Genomic DNA, 17,155 nt, shown 5'->3' with positions numbered 1-17,155 from the left:
GTCATCGGAAACTAATCAAGTCATGGATTGTTTAAAAAAAAATTTGGAAATTTATTTGCTGTGATTTCTGATTTGACTTTCAAGTACAACCATTTCAGAACAGGAAGATGAAAGGAATGCTGATATGAATATTGTGCAAGAAGGAACTGCAGTTGCTGGATTAAACCGAAAGACACAAAATGCAGGAGCAACTCAGCGGGACAGGCAGCATCTCTGGAGAGAAGGAATGGATGACGTTTCAGGTCGAGACCCTTCTTCAAACAAGTCAGGGAAAAGGGAAATGAGATATAGACAGTGATGTAAAGAGATATAAAACAAATGAATGTAAGATATGCAAAAAACAGCAATGATAAAAGAAATAGGCCATTATTAGCTGTTTGCTAGGTGAGAACGGGAACCTGGTGCAACGGGTGGGGAAGGGATGGAGAGAGAGAGAGAGAGAGAATGCAGGGGTCACTTGAAGTTAGAGAAATTAATATCATACCACTGGGTTGTAAGCTGCCCAAGCAAAATATGAGATGCTGTTCCTCCAATTTGCGATTAGCACAGAAAGGTTAGTATGGGAACGGGAATTGAAGTGTTTGGCAACCGGGAGATCAGGCCGGTCTAGGCGGCCTGTCTACCAGGCACGTGCCGTCAGGGTAGGGAAGGTAGGCACTGCCTCCCCTAACTAAAACTATAAAATGGTAATAACTAAATATAAATAGTAAAGGCATGGGAGAATTATGCCTATCCAAGAGATCGATCTCTTAGGTATGTATAATTCTCCGTGCCTTTCAACCGCAGCGCTTGTAACCCTTGAAGCTCTGTGCAGCCCACGTGCCGTCAGCGCTGCCTGAAGCCGTCAATTTCAAGCGGGGCTGAAGGCAGCAGAAATTCTGCCTTTGCAGCACTGTGCAGGCGCAGCAGCCTACTCCGCATGTGCAGCGCTAGTTTCTTGGCGGGGTTTTCAAATATGAATTGGCATTATTTTAAGTGTATCTTAGGAAACAGAGAGAGAAGAATGAGCTTGTGTACCAGTGATGTGGTAAGTACATTTCTTGATGATGTTTTTAAATACCGTATTTCCCGGGGTGTGGGGGTGGGGGGGAGAGCTCCTTTCACAGCGTTTGGGGAGTCTGATCCGGGGGAGGGCACGAATGTTGTGAAGAAGGGGATCTGGATAATGCCACTTGCGACGCTCCTTGCACGGAGCCACCGCATTGAGGGGGGGGGGGGGGGGGGGGGGTGGCTGAGCAGCAGCTCGGGTGGCTTTGAGCATCGGAACCGCTGGCCACCTCAGCGCCTTCGGAACCGTCCGCACACTGGCAGCTCTCCGTCTAAAAAACCTCTCTCCTGCCGCTCGCTGACCTCACTCATGTCCCGCAAATCCTTAAATTCCAACAGCGCGATTGAGGTTACTCGGCTGTGGGAATTTAAGGATTTGCAGGAAGCGACTGACATGAGAGAAGTCGGCGAACGGCAGGTGAGAGGTGTTCAGACGGAGAGCACTGCCTGAGATGAGCGGGCCGGCAGAAGGCGCTGAAGTGGCGGCCAGTTCTGCTGTCGGGTCCCGGCGGCCGCTCCCTGAGCTGCTTCTATCCCCGGCTACAGTGCAGTGGCTTCGCGCCCGGAGAGCTGCAGCAGCGGTGAGTCAGTTACTGGCATTATCCCTGACCCCCTCCTTCTCAACGCTCCTGCCCTCCCCAGCAACTTTACCCCTGGCACAGACTCTCCACACGCTGTGAAAGGAACTCTCCCCCCAATTGGTCCCTTGAACAAGTGTTGTCATTCAATAAGATGACAACTGATTCAACTTTTCCCTGTACTCCCGTTTTTCCCACCATCTCTCCACCTGCCATCACCCCCCCCCCACCCATTCAGTAATTAAGAATAAAGGAGACTAGGAAGCCATGGGCAAATTGAATTGTTACTGTTTTTATTTTTACTTTTTATTTTTATGGAGTGAACAATCTGCGCATGCATGGTTTAATTTTTAATTTTTTGAAAGCCGACTGACTGCCTACCTTGAGTTATTACTCATGGCACGTGCCTGCTGTCTACGTTTGGTCTCGCTGAGTCCACATTTTGAACAACGGATACAGTAGATGAGGTTGGAGGAGGTGCAAGTGAACATCTGCCTAGCTTAAAAGGACTGTCGGGGTCCCTGGACACAGTCGAGGGAGGAGGTATAGGTACAGGTGTTGCATATCCTGCGGTTGCAGAGGAAGGTATCTGGGGAGGGGTGGTTAGGGTGGGAAAGGATGAGTAAATCAAGGAGTTGCCGAAGGAACGGTCTCTGCAGGCGGCAGCAAGGGGTGGAGATGTGACGCGGTGGGATTCCGTTGGAGGTGGCGAAAATGGCAGAGGATTATGTGTTGTATGTGACAGCTGAAGAGGTGAAAGGCAAGGACTAGCGGTCTCTGTCTCTGTTGTGACTAGGGGGAGCGGGAACAAGGGTGGAGTTGCGGGGTACCGAGGAGACATGTGTGAGGGCCTCATCTATGATGGAAGAGGGGAAACAACGTTCCCTAAAGAATGAGTACATCTCGGATGTCCTGGTGTTGAACACCTCATCTTGGGCACAGATGCGGCATAGACGGATAAATTGGGGCTAAGGGATAGAGTCTTTGCAGGGTGGGAAGAAATGTAGATGTGGGAGTCATTGGGTTTGTGATAGGTGTCAGGCAATAGTCTATCTCCGGTGAGATCAAGGGGAGGGAAGTGTGGGAGGGTTCAAGTGAATTTGAGTGCAGGATGAACTCTCTGAGTGCAGGATGGAAATTAGTGGTGAAGTTAATTGGCTGGTTCTTCAGTCAAGGAGGAAACGGAGGGCTTTAGGGCCTTCCTGGTGGGGAATGGAGGCGTAGAGTGACTGAACGTCCATAGTAAAGATGAGGGAGTAGGGGCTCGGAAAGCAGAAGTCATTAAAGAGATGAAGGGCTTGAAAGGTATCTTGTTCAACTGATAGAGGATTGCAAACCTGGAAAATGCTTAAAGCAAAATTTCATACATTGAAAATGTTGGTATCCCCCCTGACAATCATATACAAAGTTCCACCAAAACAGGGGCAGCTTTTTCCACTTCAATGTTAGTAAAAGAGCAAAGCACTGAAGTTTACCCTAAAAAAAATTCACAAATCACCACCCAAACCTATGCTCTCGCAGAATGTGTGAAAAAGTAAGTTAAAAAATTGATTGTTTTTCAGCTAGCATTTCTATTTGCACTTGAGATGACATGGCTTAGCATTACAGAAAATCTTCACAAAACACAACCGTCACCAATACCCGAACATGGAAACCATGAGGCCTTTTCTTTATATTTAAAATATTGTATAAAGACAAGTTTTATTCTTATTCACGTGCATTTCAATCTTTTCATGCTGACCAACACAACCAAGAGCACAAAATACTGTGAACATTTTTGAATAACAAAAACACAAACAGCTCAAGCACTTTCCGTAAAGAGTAGGAGAGTTAATACTTCAGATTGATATGCATCAACTTGAAATATGGGATCTTGCAATAAGCTGCCCCAGATTGCCAGAAGAACGCTATGTGGAGTACACCATTTCTACCAACGGGTACCAAAACATTCTTTCAATCAGAATTTGGCTCCCAGTGGCCTGGTAAGACCCAGAGCAATCTATGGTCTTTTGTGACTGTTTATGGCCAGTTCCGTTTCCAAATTTCACTGTGGTTCTACCAGAGCCAGAGAAGTTGCTAAATATTTAGAGGGCTAGAGAAGTCAGTGGGAAGGCTGGAGAAATACTGAAAATAAAAAGGGCTCAGAAAATTTACTGGACATCTTGGGATCCGCTGAGGATCCAGATATAGGCACATATATATTCTGCATCTGCCCAGAAGTACTGATGTGCACCGATCCAGTTTAGGGCGTGATATAGGGAAAATGGTGGATGTGACAATAAACAATAGGTGCAGGAGTAGGCCATTCAGCCCTTCGAGCCAGCATCGCCATTCAATGTGATCATGTCTGATCATCCCCAATCAGTACCCTGTTCCTGCCTTCTCCCCATATCCCCTGACTCCGCAATCTTTAAAAGCCCTATCTAGCTCTCTCTTGAAAGTATCCAGAGAATCGGCCTCCACCGCCCTTTGAGGAAGAGAATTTCACAGACTCACAACTCTCTGTGTGAAAAAGTGTTTCCTCATCTCCGTTCTAAATGGCTTACCCCTTATTCTTAAACAGTGGCCCCTGGTTCTGGACTCCCCCAACATCAGGAACATGTTTCCTGCCTCTAGCATGTCCAAACCCTATATAATCTTATATGTTTCAATAAGATATCCTCTCATCCTTCTAAACTCCAGAGTATACAAGCCCAGCCGCTCCATTCTCTCAGCATGCGACAGTCCCGCCATCCCGGGAATTAACCTTGTAAACCTACGCTGCACTCTCTCAATAGCAGAAATGTCCTTCCTCAAATTAGGGGTCCAATACTGCACACAATGGTCTGATTATGCCCCTGTACAACTGCAGAAGGACCTCTTTGCTCCTATACTCAACTCCTCTTGTTATGAAGGCCAACATGCCATTCACTTTCTTCACTGCCTGTTGTACCTGTACCATGTGATGGACTCATTACAGACATTTCAGAGAATTGGCCTATCACTAAGGAGCAGAGGATGAATCCTGCTCCTGTAACTATATTAGGGCTGAATCTCCTCTAGCCAGAAGAGCGAGGGCAGTAGTATCAATCTCCAAGCCATTACTGCTGCCCTTCTCAATATCTGATTTTTATTGAACAGTAGCTGAAGGCTGAGTAAGGATAGCAATGACTTTTCCACTGCAGCCATGAGGATTCTTCTGAGAACATTAAATTATACTTACTTTACAAGATAACAGCCCTATATTTTCTCTCATCCATTTACATACAAATATTAAAAAGGACTGAGCCACTTATTCTGCCATACAATTAAATGATGCTTGATCTGATTGCAATCTCAACTGCACATTCCCATTTCCTCTCACTAAACATCCACTCTCTTTGTCTAAATGAAGAGTTTCATAAAGATTCATGAAAAACTAAGGAAAAGTAAGGGGTGCATTTCATTTCATCCTTATTTTTTAATAGCGACCCCTAGTTTTATATTCCATCTCAAGAGGAAACATCCTCTCCACAGTCATGAGACACCTTTTAAATATTCATTCTTTTCAAAACTACAGAAACCACAATATGTTCTTTCTTCAAACGTTAATACATTTCTAGCATGCAGACTAACCTCAGCAGCAGTAAGATCATAGCCCAAGAGCAGGTGGACAGAGAAAGTCATTACACTGGCTATAACCACAACAACTGGAGCAATACCCACGGTGATGCTTTGAAAATATCCAGCATATTCTAAGATTTGCCGTTCTTCCTCTCTGATTTCTAGAAAGGTAAAAAAAACATTGGGAGCAATAACAAATGAATATTTAAGTTCAAAATTGTTGCAATGACATGTAATATTAATACTTAACAATATACATTTTAGTGAAAACATAAAACTTTTGTTAACTTCTAGAAAAATACCTATATCATGATTACCACAATTCAGAAGACAGGAAAAGTAATGCTGCGTAATTTCTGTAAATCATTTTAAATATTACATATTTGTAACACAAGAAACTGCTGATGTTTCTTATGTCCTCATTTTACTGCCACACAGTAAAATCTGCTCAAAGTATGCCAACTGTGAAAAGTTCTCCTCTCGCTGACGCATGTTCTGCAAGACTTTCTCTCACTGCTCCCCCTTTGTAATTCTTGCTGTTGTTCATCCAATTTCAAATAATAGCCCCATACCCTCCCTCGCCTGTGCTCCCTACACCCAGATATGCAGGCATTCCTTCTACAATCCCTCCCCCCCGCCGTATCATCCTACTTCTTTTCTCTCTATCCTACATCTTTTTCCCCTTTCTTTCCCCTCCTTTTATATTATATTTCCATGCTTTTCTCTTTAATACTCCCTTTTCCCCTGCCCCCCCCACCTCCCCCCTTCTTCCCATATCTCTCCCAGCCTTTACATTTCACTCATCCTCTCTTTTGTCTCCTTTTCTCCCCCCTCCAACCCCTCTTCTCTATCCACCTATCACTTGCCAGGCTTTGTCCCCCCCCCCCCCCCCCCCCCCCCCCCCCCCCCCCCCACTCAGTTCCCAAGTCCCAAAAAATGCTATCTGTCCATTCCTTCCACAGATGCTGCCTGATCCACTGAGTTCCTCAAGCACTTTATATGTCACTCATATTTTTAATGACTTTCCAACATAGAATGAGGCCATGTAGCTTATTTGGGTTTTGCTGGCTCTCAGACCATTCTCTTTTATCCCACTGCACCACAATTTTCCTTTAATCTATTTTATCTTACATGCCCATCAATAGCCCTGTTCATCCTGCCATCAGAACTAAATAGCAGTAGCAAATCAACCAAAGATACTTGAGAGAATATACAACCTTCACACACGAGATAAGGGCTGAATTCAGGTTGCTGAGGATGTGAGGCAGCAACACTACTTGGTGTACCATTGTGCCATCCCAAGATTGTTAATACCATGAGAAAAATCAATAACAAAATAAAAATTCAAGTTAATCATTGACGTATCTTGCTAAACTTTAAGGAGCTATGACAAGTAAACCTCCCACAAAGATCTTACAACCTCCATGCTGAGAAATACCACATATCCACTTGCTGTCATTTGCTGTCAAATAGCAGTTAAAAAGTGCTTGGCTTCTAGCAGCTGAGACATCATCAAGTTAGACATCGTTCTCACAAACAGCAAATCAAGAAGGAAAAAATGGAAACTATTTATATTTAACTTTAGAAACAATTTTTAACCACATATAATTTGGGTACAGCTGAAAATAGCACGTTAAAAATGTATTTTCAGATAAGATATAATATTAAGTACACAATTAGATACGTTTAGGGACAAAATGTTTGCTTTGTAGGAATCATGCCTTTAGAATTCACTTGGCCATTAAACAACAAAGATGTTAAGCATACTTTAGTCACAAGTTCACGTTAATTCACAAGTCTCGACTTTTGAAGGAGTGTGTAAAAATTAAGCTTTATAGAATTACTTTCAGCAATGCTTTGGATTTCCACATTAAAACTATGTATTCCAAAGATGCTTACGGAGTAATGAAGACAAATGCTAGTTGCATTGCCATCATTACCACTGCAAAATTCAGAACAATGATTTGCATCCAGTGAAGAATAGTCTATTCATCCATAAGAAGAGGTTGAAAAAACAAAAGGATTAATGGTTAAAAGATTTGAAGATTTAAAGCCAAGATGGAACCTACTACTAGTCTTCAAAACAAATTAAGAATTTGATGAGGTAGACTTAAACAAGATGGGGTTGCCTGAAATTTGGATTGTAGGTTGAAAACAATCGCTGATAGTCAGGAATAAAATTAAATCAGGGCAAGAATATTTGGAATTGAAGAATTTTGAAATTCTGTGAAACGCAATACTCACTGAGAATGCTCTGTGAAAATGCCTTTACCCAGGCATACATTTTAATAAATTTTATGTAAGAGATGACTTCATTCATTCTTTGAATACGTTTGTCAGTCACAGAAATACACTTCCTTCTGAAGTATACGGTCATTCGGGACACGATCATCTTTTACAAAATAAAACAAGGTTCAGTATGAAACGTTATTCGTGATTCACAATTGTTGTAAGTACTCTAACACACAAGAAGCATAGGGAACAAGGATATCCTAAATAGAAAGTCAAAGTGTGAAAATTAGAATACAATTTATTCATAAAAAATGATTGTGAAAAGGAGAGAGGGAGAAAATATGTTGAAGTTTACGAACTAAACAAGAATGAGTGCAATGAGTGAGCAAGAGTGGAAAACAAAGAAACATTTGCCTTCAAAGATGATTCTATTAAGCAAAGGGAGACAATATTTCCCATAGTAATTATTTATTCGTATCATATATTGCAATTACATTTTCTATGATAGACCACAAGAGTAAAAATAATAAAAGTAAAAATGTTTCAACAAAAATGTTGAAGTGGGAGAGACAATATGGATTGCTTACTATAAAGAAACAAACTGAAGTTCCTCCAATACAGAATGGGTAAAATGGGTTTTCATTCAATATGTTTTGAGAACAGCTGACATCAAAATTTAGCATAGAGGTTATTGTCTCTAATGATCTACCCCATAATCATTCTATGCTTACAGGATACGAAGAGTTGAAAAAGTGAACGTCAAATTAAAACCACCAATTTACACAAATTATGCACTTTCAAATGGAAAGAGATGGTACCTAAACTGTAAAAATAAGAACAACATTTAAAATCCTTAAAATACAACATGTAAGTAAACAATACAGGAGAAATTAAAATAATCTATGTTCAAGCTGATACATGCTTAAACCATATTTACACATTCAGAAATTTGACAAATGCCATGACAAGAAGTTTATCAAAGCAATCACAGTCATGCAGTGCCTAACTCAATTCAATGATTGTTTCAAGAATAACATGACCACACAATGAACAGTGTCATGCTCCATCTTCAATAATTAATCATTCATCACGCTAGTTTTATTTTAAGCATTTAAAAGCTGGTAATAACTCACCATAGCTGGATAGAAGAGTATAAAAATCACAGAACCGATGAAAGCAGTGGGACCCAGCAATATGGCATTGTAAATCATTCCCAGAATAGCTACAAGGGGTCCACCTGCCAACAAACTTCCAACTGCAACAGCTTCGAACAGTCGCTGTCCATCACTGGAGCAAATATTGACAAGCTGAGCAGGAACACAATTTATTTTTAAAAGATGGGTTTCAACAGTTCAAGCAAAATAAATAGTATACTTAGCACATCCAATTTTATTTTGCTGCTAATCTTAAAACACACACCCAGTTAACTAATTGCACATTTCTGTTATATTTGTTCATTTGATTCTTGACATAATAGACTAGGTCCTGCTGATAAACACATAGTTCTCAAAGTAAACTCTGACAACAACTTGCTTAGGTGAAAGTAAGTCAGGAACGTCACTGCCAGAATAACTGAGAAACTTAGAACATTGCATGTTAGCTGAATCCGCCACAGCAATGCTCCATCATGTTGACATACCCTAGCATTTATGCTTTTGCATGGAGGGTGATGCCCATTAAAAAAAAACGCCTACGGTAATCTATGTGGGAGACTACTTGATTTTATTGGGAATAATATGACTGACAATATGAAGCCTAGGGCTAGTTATTTTTAGTGCAGGATGGAACTGCAGATACTGGTTTAAACCGAAGATAGACACAAAATGATATTGGCTTGAAACAATCTAACTTTAGGTCACTTTCCAAGTCCACGTATTTTTTTATTTTTTTTTTAATTAGCAGACTACTGCATATTATTGCTTAACAAGACCTGTACTGGGAACATACCTCACCCAGAGATTTCTCCTTTGTGTTCTTAAGTTTCAGAATTTTGTCAAATGCCATGGTAAGAGCAGCTCCTCTCAGCCTGGCAGCAGTGCGGTAGTTCAATGCCCAGGTCATTGCCAACGACCAAGAACGGACCACTTCGGTCAAAAACAGCCCAAGACTCAACAGCAAGCCATACTGCAGATTGGACTCATTCAACGCTGTATAATCCAGCAGACGTTTCACAAGAAAAGCCTAGTAAAGGAAAACACTTGTGTGAAATTGAAAATGTATTCATCATTTGTTCTTCAAAAATTTGTAGAATATACATATTTTGAAATTTGCATTGCTTAATTTACCATATTCCATTGAGTCAATCAGAACAATGTACCTACAATTGACTGAAGAAGGAAGTGGCAGTGTTTGCAAAACACACCTGAAAGTAAACAGTGGGAGTTTAATCACACCAAACCAGGAGAAAAACAGAGAGATGCTCACATTGGAATACTTTGTGGTAATCATTTCATGACATCCAAAATATTTAGCTCCAACACAATCAACATTCATTTTTTATCATATTATGAATTCAACTCATTTTGAGGGGGACACTTTTATTGTATTTTCAAATCATCTCCAAAATATCCAACTACAATAAAGCTCACATTAAAGTACAAAAAAAAATTATGCAAGAATGTAATGGATTTGAACAAATTACTTCATTAATATAAATTAAATTTTATATGCTTTATCTACATCCCTATAACATTACGGCATAAACCTACTAAAAATCCACTGTGATACAATTAATTAAATAAATTACATCACCATGGCAATGAGATTTTACAAAATGTTACGTATTCTGTAGATAATTGGATGCCTCAGAACATCTATAATAATAATAATAATAATACATAATCAACATTGCCATTCCAGTGCATGTAATGTTTTCTTTGGAAAATAATAAATAGATTGTTCACTGCTTGATACAGATTCTCAGAAATCAGAATATAATTCTCAAATGTTACTGTCAGAAGTTAGATGCTGTATGACTTTGGGTCATTTCCAATAAAAAACAAAAACCTTTGAGAATGCAATTCCATCACAAGCAAGAATATAACACATAGCCACAGTAAGATGGTGTACAGAAATTCTGAAACACCATTAACTAGCCAACTTGACTAACTACTACTATTCCATACAATACGTATGCTTCTCCATTTCAAATTCCAAACTTGCTTTAATAACTAATTTGTACAGTCAAAGTAGGCCATCTTCTTCTGATATTTTTATATAGAGGTAAAACACAAGATCAAATTTGCATTTAAAAACCAAATATATATATATATATAAAAATATACACATATTTTATAATATGAGCAGTTCATCAATTAGTTCAATTTTTACCAAAACAGGCCAAAGGGAGCAGTTAAACATTTGTATGTATCACACAAGTGTTCATTTAAAAAATATCCAGTGTACAGAAAGCCAGAAAATAAGCATTCACTTGCACCCAAATATCAAAACTTTAGGCAATGTTGGAGGATAATTTAAGGTCAACTTTTTAGTAAAGATTTAGAAAGACATGAAACAGCTCTGGAGAAATTACAGAAACTGTTTGCGTCCATCAGTTCAATCATAGTCTCATTAATAGTGCCAATTTGCATGTTAAACTTAACTGCAGTCCCATCATTTCTTTTTGATTGATTCACACAGGAGCATTGACCCTAGTTGGAAGCACGCTGTGATGCTGTATCGCTCTTCTCATTTTCACTCTGTGGTGATTCCATCACGTTGCTCTTTTCAGCGTTGATTGACCATATGAAACCAACTGTCCATTTCAAACTCCACTGCACGAGTCACATGTGAAATAGCTGCTCTTGCCAAACCTCCAGTCAATGTTTTAGAGATGATATAAATACTTCTGTACGGATGTAAATTCCAGTGCAAGAATGAATTTGTAAGGTTTCGGACCTTACACGTCGGCAGCTGTAAATAATGAATTAGTGAAGGTACAAGGAAAGAACAATTCTCCTTTCATGAAGACCACAGTGGTGCTCAGACTGCACAAAGCATTCTAAAGGAAGACTGTAATAGAAGTGGCTAATGTTTTGGATCGAATCCCTATGTTCTGAAACAGTGTATCAATCTGAAACCTCAACCATTCCTCTGCCTTCACAGATGCTGCCTGACCCACTAAGTTCGTTCAGAAATTAATTTTTTGCTCCAGTTTACAGCATCTAGTCTCTTGTGCCTCCACTGTAACAGGAATATCTTAGATTATTTATCCTAAATTTCATCTGGAACTATGCTGGCTCAGCATCATCATGCAAGTCCTGTCCTAAATTTAAAATACGACATTTGCCTTCTAAAAAATGTCCACATTTTTCAACAATAAAAAGCAATAAAATTATTTTCCCACATCATGCATTGAATTATTTCCAAATCAAGCTCAGTAAAAACTCAATGGAGGACGTTGCTCTAAAAGTATTTAAGGAATGATGAAACTAAGATTGTCATCAATTAACTTGTAGTGAGAGGTAAGATAAATCCATTGTCTCTCTTCTTCATCAGTATTATTTTGCACAGAAATATTCATTTCTAACCAATATTAAACCTAGGAATAACTGCTGGCTGGTATAATAAAACTAAATGAAAAAGCTTTAAATGGCAATGTTAACATTACTATTTGTAATCGCTACCTTACCTTAAAGCATGATGACCATTTGCGAATGACTTCTTATCTCATTCCAATGCACCTTTACATGGCAATCCTATGAATGCTAAGAATAGCTTATATTGTGCATTTCACGACAGAGAACTTCAGGTTGTAAATAAATGACACTGTTAATGTAGTGGGCATTTCTCCAAAGTAACTGATTGTCTCACCTCTTCCATCTTTTGTCCACCAACAAGAATCATAAAGTATGACAATGAGATTCTTAGAATTGATTTTACTATCAGCAAGCCTCTAGTTCACGATCCTGGTTTTTAAAAACAACAATAATAACACCAAACAACCAAATGTTCAGGTTTTCTTCCTCCACTTCCTAGGCCTAACAAAAAGGTTTCCACGGATGTGGGATTTCAGCATTGTTTAATTGCAGAAACGATGGTTGCTATCTTTGCAGTAAAGATTTAGATTTTATAGATGTGTACAGGATAATGAGTGGTTTAGTTAGAGTAGATAGAGAGAGGCGGTTTCCATTCCTGGACAATTCAAGGACCAAGAGGCAGAAAATTCAAATATTGGCCCATGATCAAGAATTCACTGACAATGGGAGCCATGGAACAGGAAACAATTTGAAAAGCACTTAGAATAATGATTTGTTGGGGAAAGGAATCGGAATGATGTGGTTATTTACAGTGCCCTCCAGTATGCTTGGGACAAAGACCCTTCATTTATTTATTTGCCTCTGTACTCCACAATTTGAGATTTGTCATAAAAATAAAAAATCACATGTGTTTAAAGTGTACATTGTCAGATTTTTAATAAAGGCCATTTTCATACATTTTGGTTTCAAAATTACAACAGTGTTTATACATTGTCTCCCCATTTCAGGGCACCATAATGTTTGGGACACAGCAATGTAATGTAAATGAAAGTAGTTATGTTTAGTATTTTGTTACATTCCTTTGCATGCAATGACTGCATGAAGTCTGCGATTCATGGACATCTCCAGTTGCTGAGTGTCTTCTCTGGTGATGCTATTGCAGCCATCTTTAGTTTATGCTTGTTTTGGGGGCTAGTCCCCTTCAGTTTTCTCTTCAGCATATAAAAGCCGTGCTCAATTGGGTTCAGATCGGGTAATTGACTTGATCACTCAAGAATTTACCATTTTGTAAGCTTTGAAAAACTCCTTTGTTGCTTCAGAAGTATGTTAGGGATCATTGCCTTGCTGTAGAATGAACCACCGGCCAATGAGTTTTGAGGCATTTGTTTGAACTTGAGTAGATAGGATGTGTCTATACACTTCAGAATTAATTATGCTACCACCATCAGCAGTTGTATCATCAATGAAGATAAGTGAGCCAGTACCTTCAGCAGCCATACATGCCCAGGCCATAATACCCCTACCACCGTGTTTCACAGATGAGGTGGTATGCTTTGGATCTTGGGCAGTTTGTTCTCTCCTCCATACTTTGCTCTTGCCATCACTCTGATATAAGTTAATCTTCATCTCACTGGTCCATTAGACCTTTTTCCAGAACTGTGGTTGTTCTTTTAAGTACTTCTTGGCAAACTAACCTGGCAATGCTATTTTTGCGACTAACCAGTGGTTTGCATCTTGCAGGACTTCTTCTGTGGATGATGGTCATTGACAAATCCACACCTGACTCCTTAAGAGTGTTTCTGATCTGTCAGACAGGTGTTTGGAGATTTTTCTTTATTATAGAGAAAATTCTTCTGTCATCAGCTGTGGAGATCTTCCTTGGCCTGCCACCCTTTGGAGCTCACTGGTGCTCTTTCTTCTTAATGATGTTCCGAACAGTTGATTTTGGTAAGCCTATGGTTTGGCTGATGTCTCTAACAGTTTTATTCTTGTTTCTCACCCATAATGGCATATTTGACTTTCATTGGCACAACTTTGGTTCTCATGTTGATAAACAGCAATAAAAGTTTCCAAAGGTAATGGAAAGACTGGAGGAAGACTACATGCTCAGAGCTCACTTATACCTGCATTAAGGGGGCATTTAAACATACCTGAGCAATTACAAACACCTGTGAAGCCATGTGTCCCAAACATTATGGTACCCTGAAATGGGGAGACTATGTATAAACACAGCTGTAATTTCTACATGGTGAAACCAAAACATGTAAAAATACCCTTTAATAAAATCTGACAATGTGCACTTTAACCACATGTGATTGTTTTCTATTACAAATCTCAAATTGTGCAGTACAGAGGCAAATAAATAAATGATGGGTCTTTGTTCCAAACATTATGGAGGACACTAACTGGAGCAGAAGATAGCTAAAACTTGATGGGCCAAGAAGCCTTCTTCTAAACCTCTACAATTTAATCTCTTACTTACATTTATCTGTCATCTGGAAATGTGAAATACTTTTATTTTAATAAATATTTCCAGAATATTTTCACTAGTTGTATTTAATTTTATGCTAAATGAAATTTTATATTCAACAAATCCAAACTACGGAACTTTTTAATATGTTTATTAATTATGTTCAGCTATCATGCTGTTAAAGAGGATATAAATAGAGATCTTAGCATTAGTAGTTTAAAAGTTTACAATATGGTCAGGGTAAAACAATATCGCAATTTAGTTAATTGGATTGGAGGGATAACATATTAAAGTTTTTGTTCTTCAATATCCAATGTTTGGTTTATTTTAATTTTGAACGAAGAAACAAAATCACAAGTATTTATCTCAACCACCGATTGCTCTGTTTTCCGATGCCATTGCAAGTTTAATGGCTTAATGAACTCTGTAGTGAAATGCACAAAATTCTTCTTATATTTAGGAAAGAACTGCACACTTTGTTTCAATTTCAAGAAACGTTAGATAGTTGTTGGAGGAATCAAACTAACCAATATAAAATGACACAATTAATAAGCAGTCATTTTTTCTACATATGAAGATAATTCAAGTAATCTGCTTCTTCCCTATTTTTTCATTTTCAAATGCCAGTTAACAGCAAGCAATTTTCCAGAACCTTGAAACTGCTCCAAGAGAATTCAACACCATTGTAAAAAGAAAGGTCAGAATCACAATTAAATTAGTACTCTTCAGTGAACTGGAATGGATTATGCAGAACTATGCATTACAATAAAAAAACATTTTATAACATAAAATTTCCAAAGCTTGAAACTTAGCTGTACCCTTCATCATATCTTTTTATAAGAATTCAACATGAGCAAACTATTAAGTTAGAATAAAATGCACCCTCCATTTCTACTGATGCCGATTTCCTTCGTCTGTACACCAATATCAAATTGAAAAAGGAGTGGTCTAGAGATTCTTCATATTTGCATCAACCCAGCTAGATCAACCCAAATGCACATGTGTAAACTAATTCACTTTCTTATAATAGAGCACTTTTCTTCAGTCTTAGCATCAAGCTATGATTTAAATACAAGAAAAAGCAAATTCAGTAGAAATAAGTTGTTTTCAGTCTTTAGTCGTGAATAGAACTTATATAGTACAAGAACTATTCTATTCAATGTGCCATTTACAAAGCTCATAAATGTCAGTGAGTAATAGTTCTCTTGAGCCTCACTGGAATTTAGAAATCAAATTTGACTTTCATGTTCTGGTCAAAACAAGTGCTACCTTTACCCATTGCTAATCAAAAAAACTTTTCCTAACCAACAAATGAAAATGTATGCAAAGGGAAGACATTTTGAGGAGACAAGGAAAAAAAGACAGGAGTGTACTGCTTTTGATGTACATAAAAGGCAAAGTCTTGAAATAGATCCAACTGCAAAAATGATGTTCAAATTTTTGACTTACTAAAATAACCCACTGTGGCAGGGACTGGCAGGAGTCCAGCCAAAAACTATTTGGTCACAAGTGTGTGCTCTAGACGTGTTTATTCTTCTGCATACAGCTCCCTACTCCTCACTGACACGGGCGTTGCCCGGCCTTAAATAACAACTCAGATAACGACCCCGTGACTCGTGCCTCCCCCACCAAGTCGCCGCCCTCTAGAGCCGGTGGTTCGTCGTGACCTTGGGTTGCTATCAGGTGCCGCTACACCACTAAAGTTATTTTGTCAAACAAAATCCAGTAAACTAAAATGAAGTAATTTCTTAAAATGGTAATTTCAGTAAGAAATCAGATTCACTTTCATCAAACCACAGAAACACCCATTCCAAATAAGAATATTGCTTAGTGTGCAGGAAATTAGGTTAAATTAAATGTTCAAGATTTTCTTTGTTGCTCCCAACCTCAATTGGTTTTCTAATTTGGTTTGAAAGAAAATATTAAACCATTTCAAAGAAACAACTGAAATCAAAGGTGATAGAATCATAATTGTATCCAAATTTACATTCATATTTATAACAGCTTCATAGAGCAAGTCTTGCCACTTGCGTAAATGAGAATTTCGATTAAGGCCACTCCCAAAAACTAAATAATTTGCTCACTATCTCATGCAACAGCCCCATATTATTTAAATATACACAGGAAATTAGTTAAAACTGGCCTTAAGTTCTTCTCATCACTGACACTTAACTAACATCCCAACACCACCACCACCCCACCATGAAATAAAATTACCTTGAAACCTCGTCATCTTACTGTTCTTTTCCCATAACAAGTAGATATTTAATCCTTCTTCCAATTCTTAACTTTTTATGCAAACCAGATAGATCACCAATTTTAGTTTTTCAAACCCTGAACTTCAGACATTTCCTGCCAAAATACTGCCAGGTCCTTCTTGTTTCATTTCCCAGCTTCCAGCTTCCCCACCCCAGTAAAGTTGATACATACTGGACTACATATTTCTGGAGAGAGCAGCTTTCTGCTGGAGGAGATTCCTTTTCCACAGAACTTTAAAGATGTCCTTCCAGAGCAAAAACAACATGGTTAGAAGATTCAGTTCAAGTGACTACACACATTCGCACACACACACACACACGCAATTAACACAAACATTCACAGTAAGTCAAGGAAAATAAGCATTCTGATGTATACATTATGCCTCTCTTTAAATATTTCCAATCAAAATTCAATCAGACATAGCTCTATTATTTATTTCCTGCAGTAATCATTTATCATGTTCCAAGAAGGTATTCCATATATTGCATCAGAAAACAATCACACCTCAA

The 17,155-nt window shown here is 38.7% G+C and overlaps 1 protein-coding gene across 9 annotated transcripts in view; it reads right to left on the bottom strand.

Annotated features, from left to right (window-relative positions):
• The window catches only part of abcc5 (ATP-binding cassette, sub-family C (CFTR/MRP), member 5), a 101,015-nt gene that overhangs the window by 56,432 nt on the left and 27,428 nt on the right, over positions 1-17,155 (bottom strand). For 7 of the 9 annotated variants that reach the window (XM_055645405.1, XM_055645407.1, XM_055645406.1 and 4 more), the window contains exons 6-9: positions 9,387-9,620; positions 8,573-8,746; positions 7,452-7,599; positions 5,220-5,368 (exon numbers count right to left, since the gene is read on the bottom strand). In XM_055645405.1, the coding sequence (XP_055501380.1) occupies positions 5,220-5,368; positions 7,452-7,599; positions 8,573-8,746; positions 9,387-9,620 (705 nt within the window). Of the gene's footprint in view, positions 1-5,219; positions 5,369-7,451; positions 7,600-8,572; positions 8,747-9,386; positions 9,621-9,959; positions 11,352-17,155 lie in introns of those variants that run through there. The other 2 variants (XM_055645409.1, XM_055645412.1) reach the window with 2 other exon arrangements.

The sequence above is a fragment of the Leucoraja erinacea genome, chromosome 14 (assembly GCF_028641065.1).
Source record: "Leucoraja erinacea ecotype New England chromosome 14, Leri_hhj_1, whole genome shotgun sequence".
NCBI classification, from domain to species: Eukaryota; Metazoa; Chordata; class Chondrichthyes; order Rajiformes; family Rajidae; genus Leucoraja; species Leucoraja erinaceus.
The sequence above is the reverse complement of the archived record's forward strand: the minus strand, read 5'-3'. Positions and strand labels throughout refer to the sequence as shown.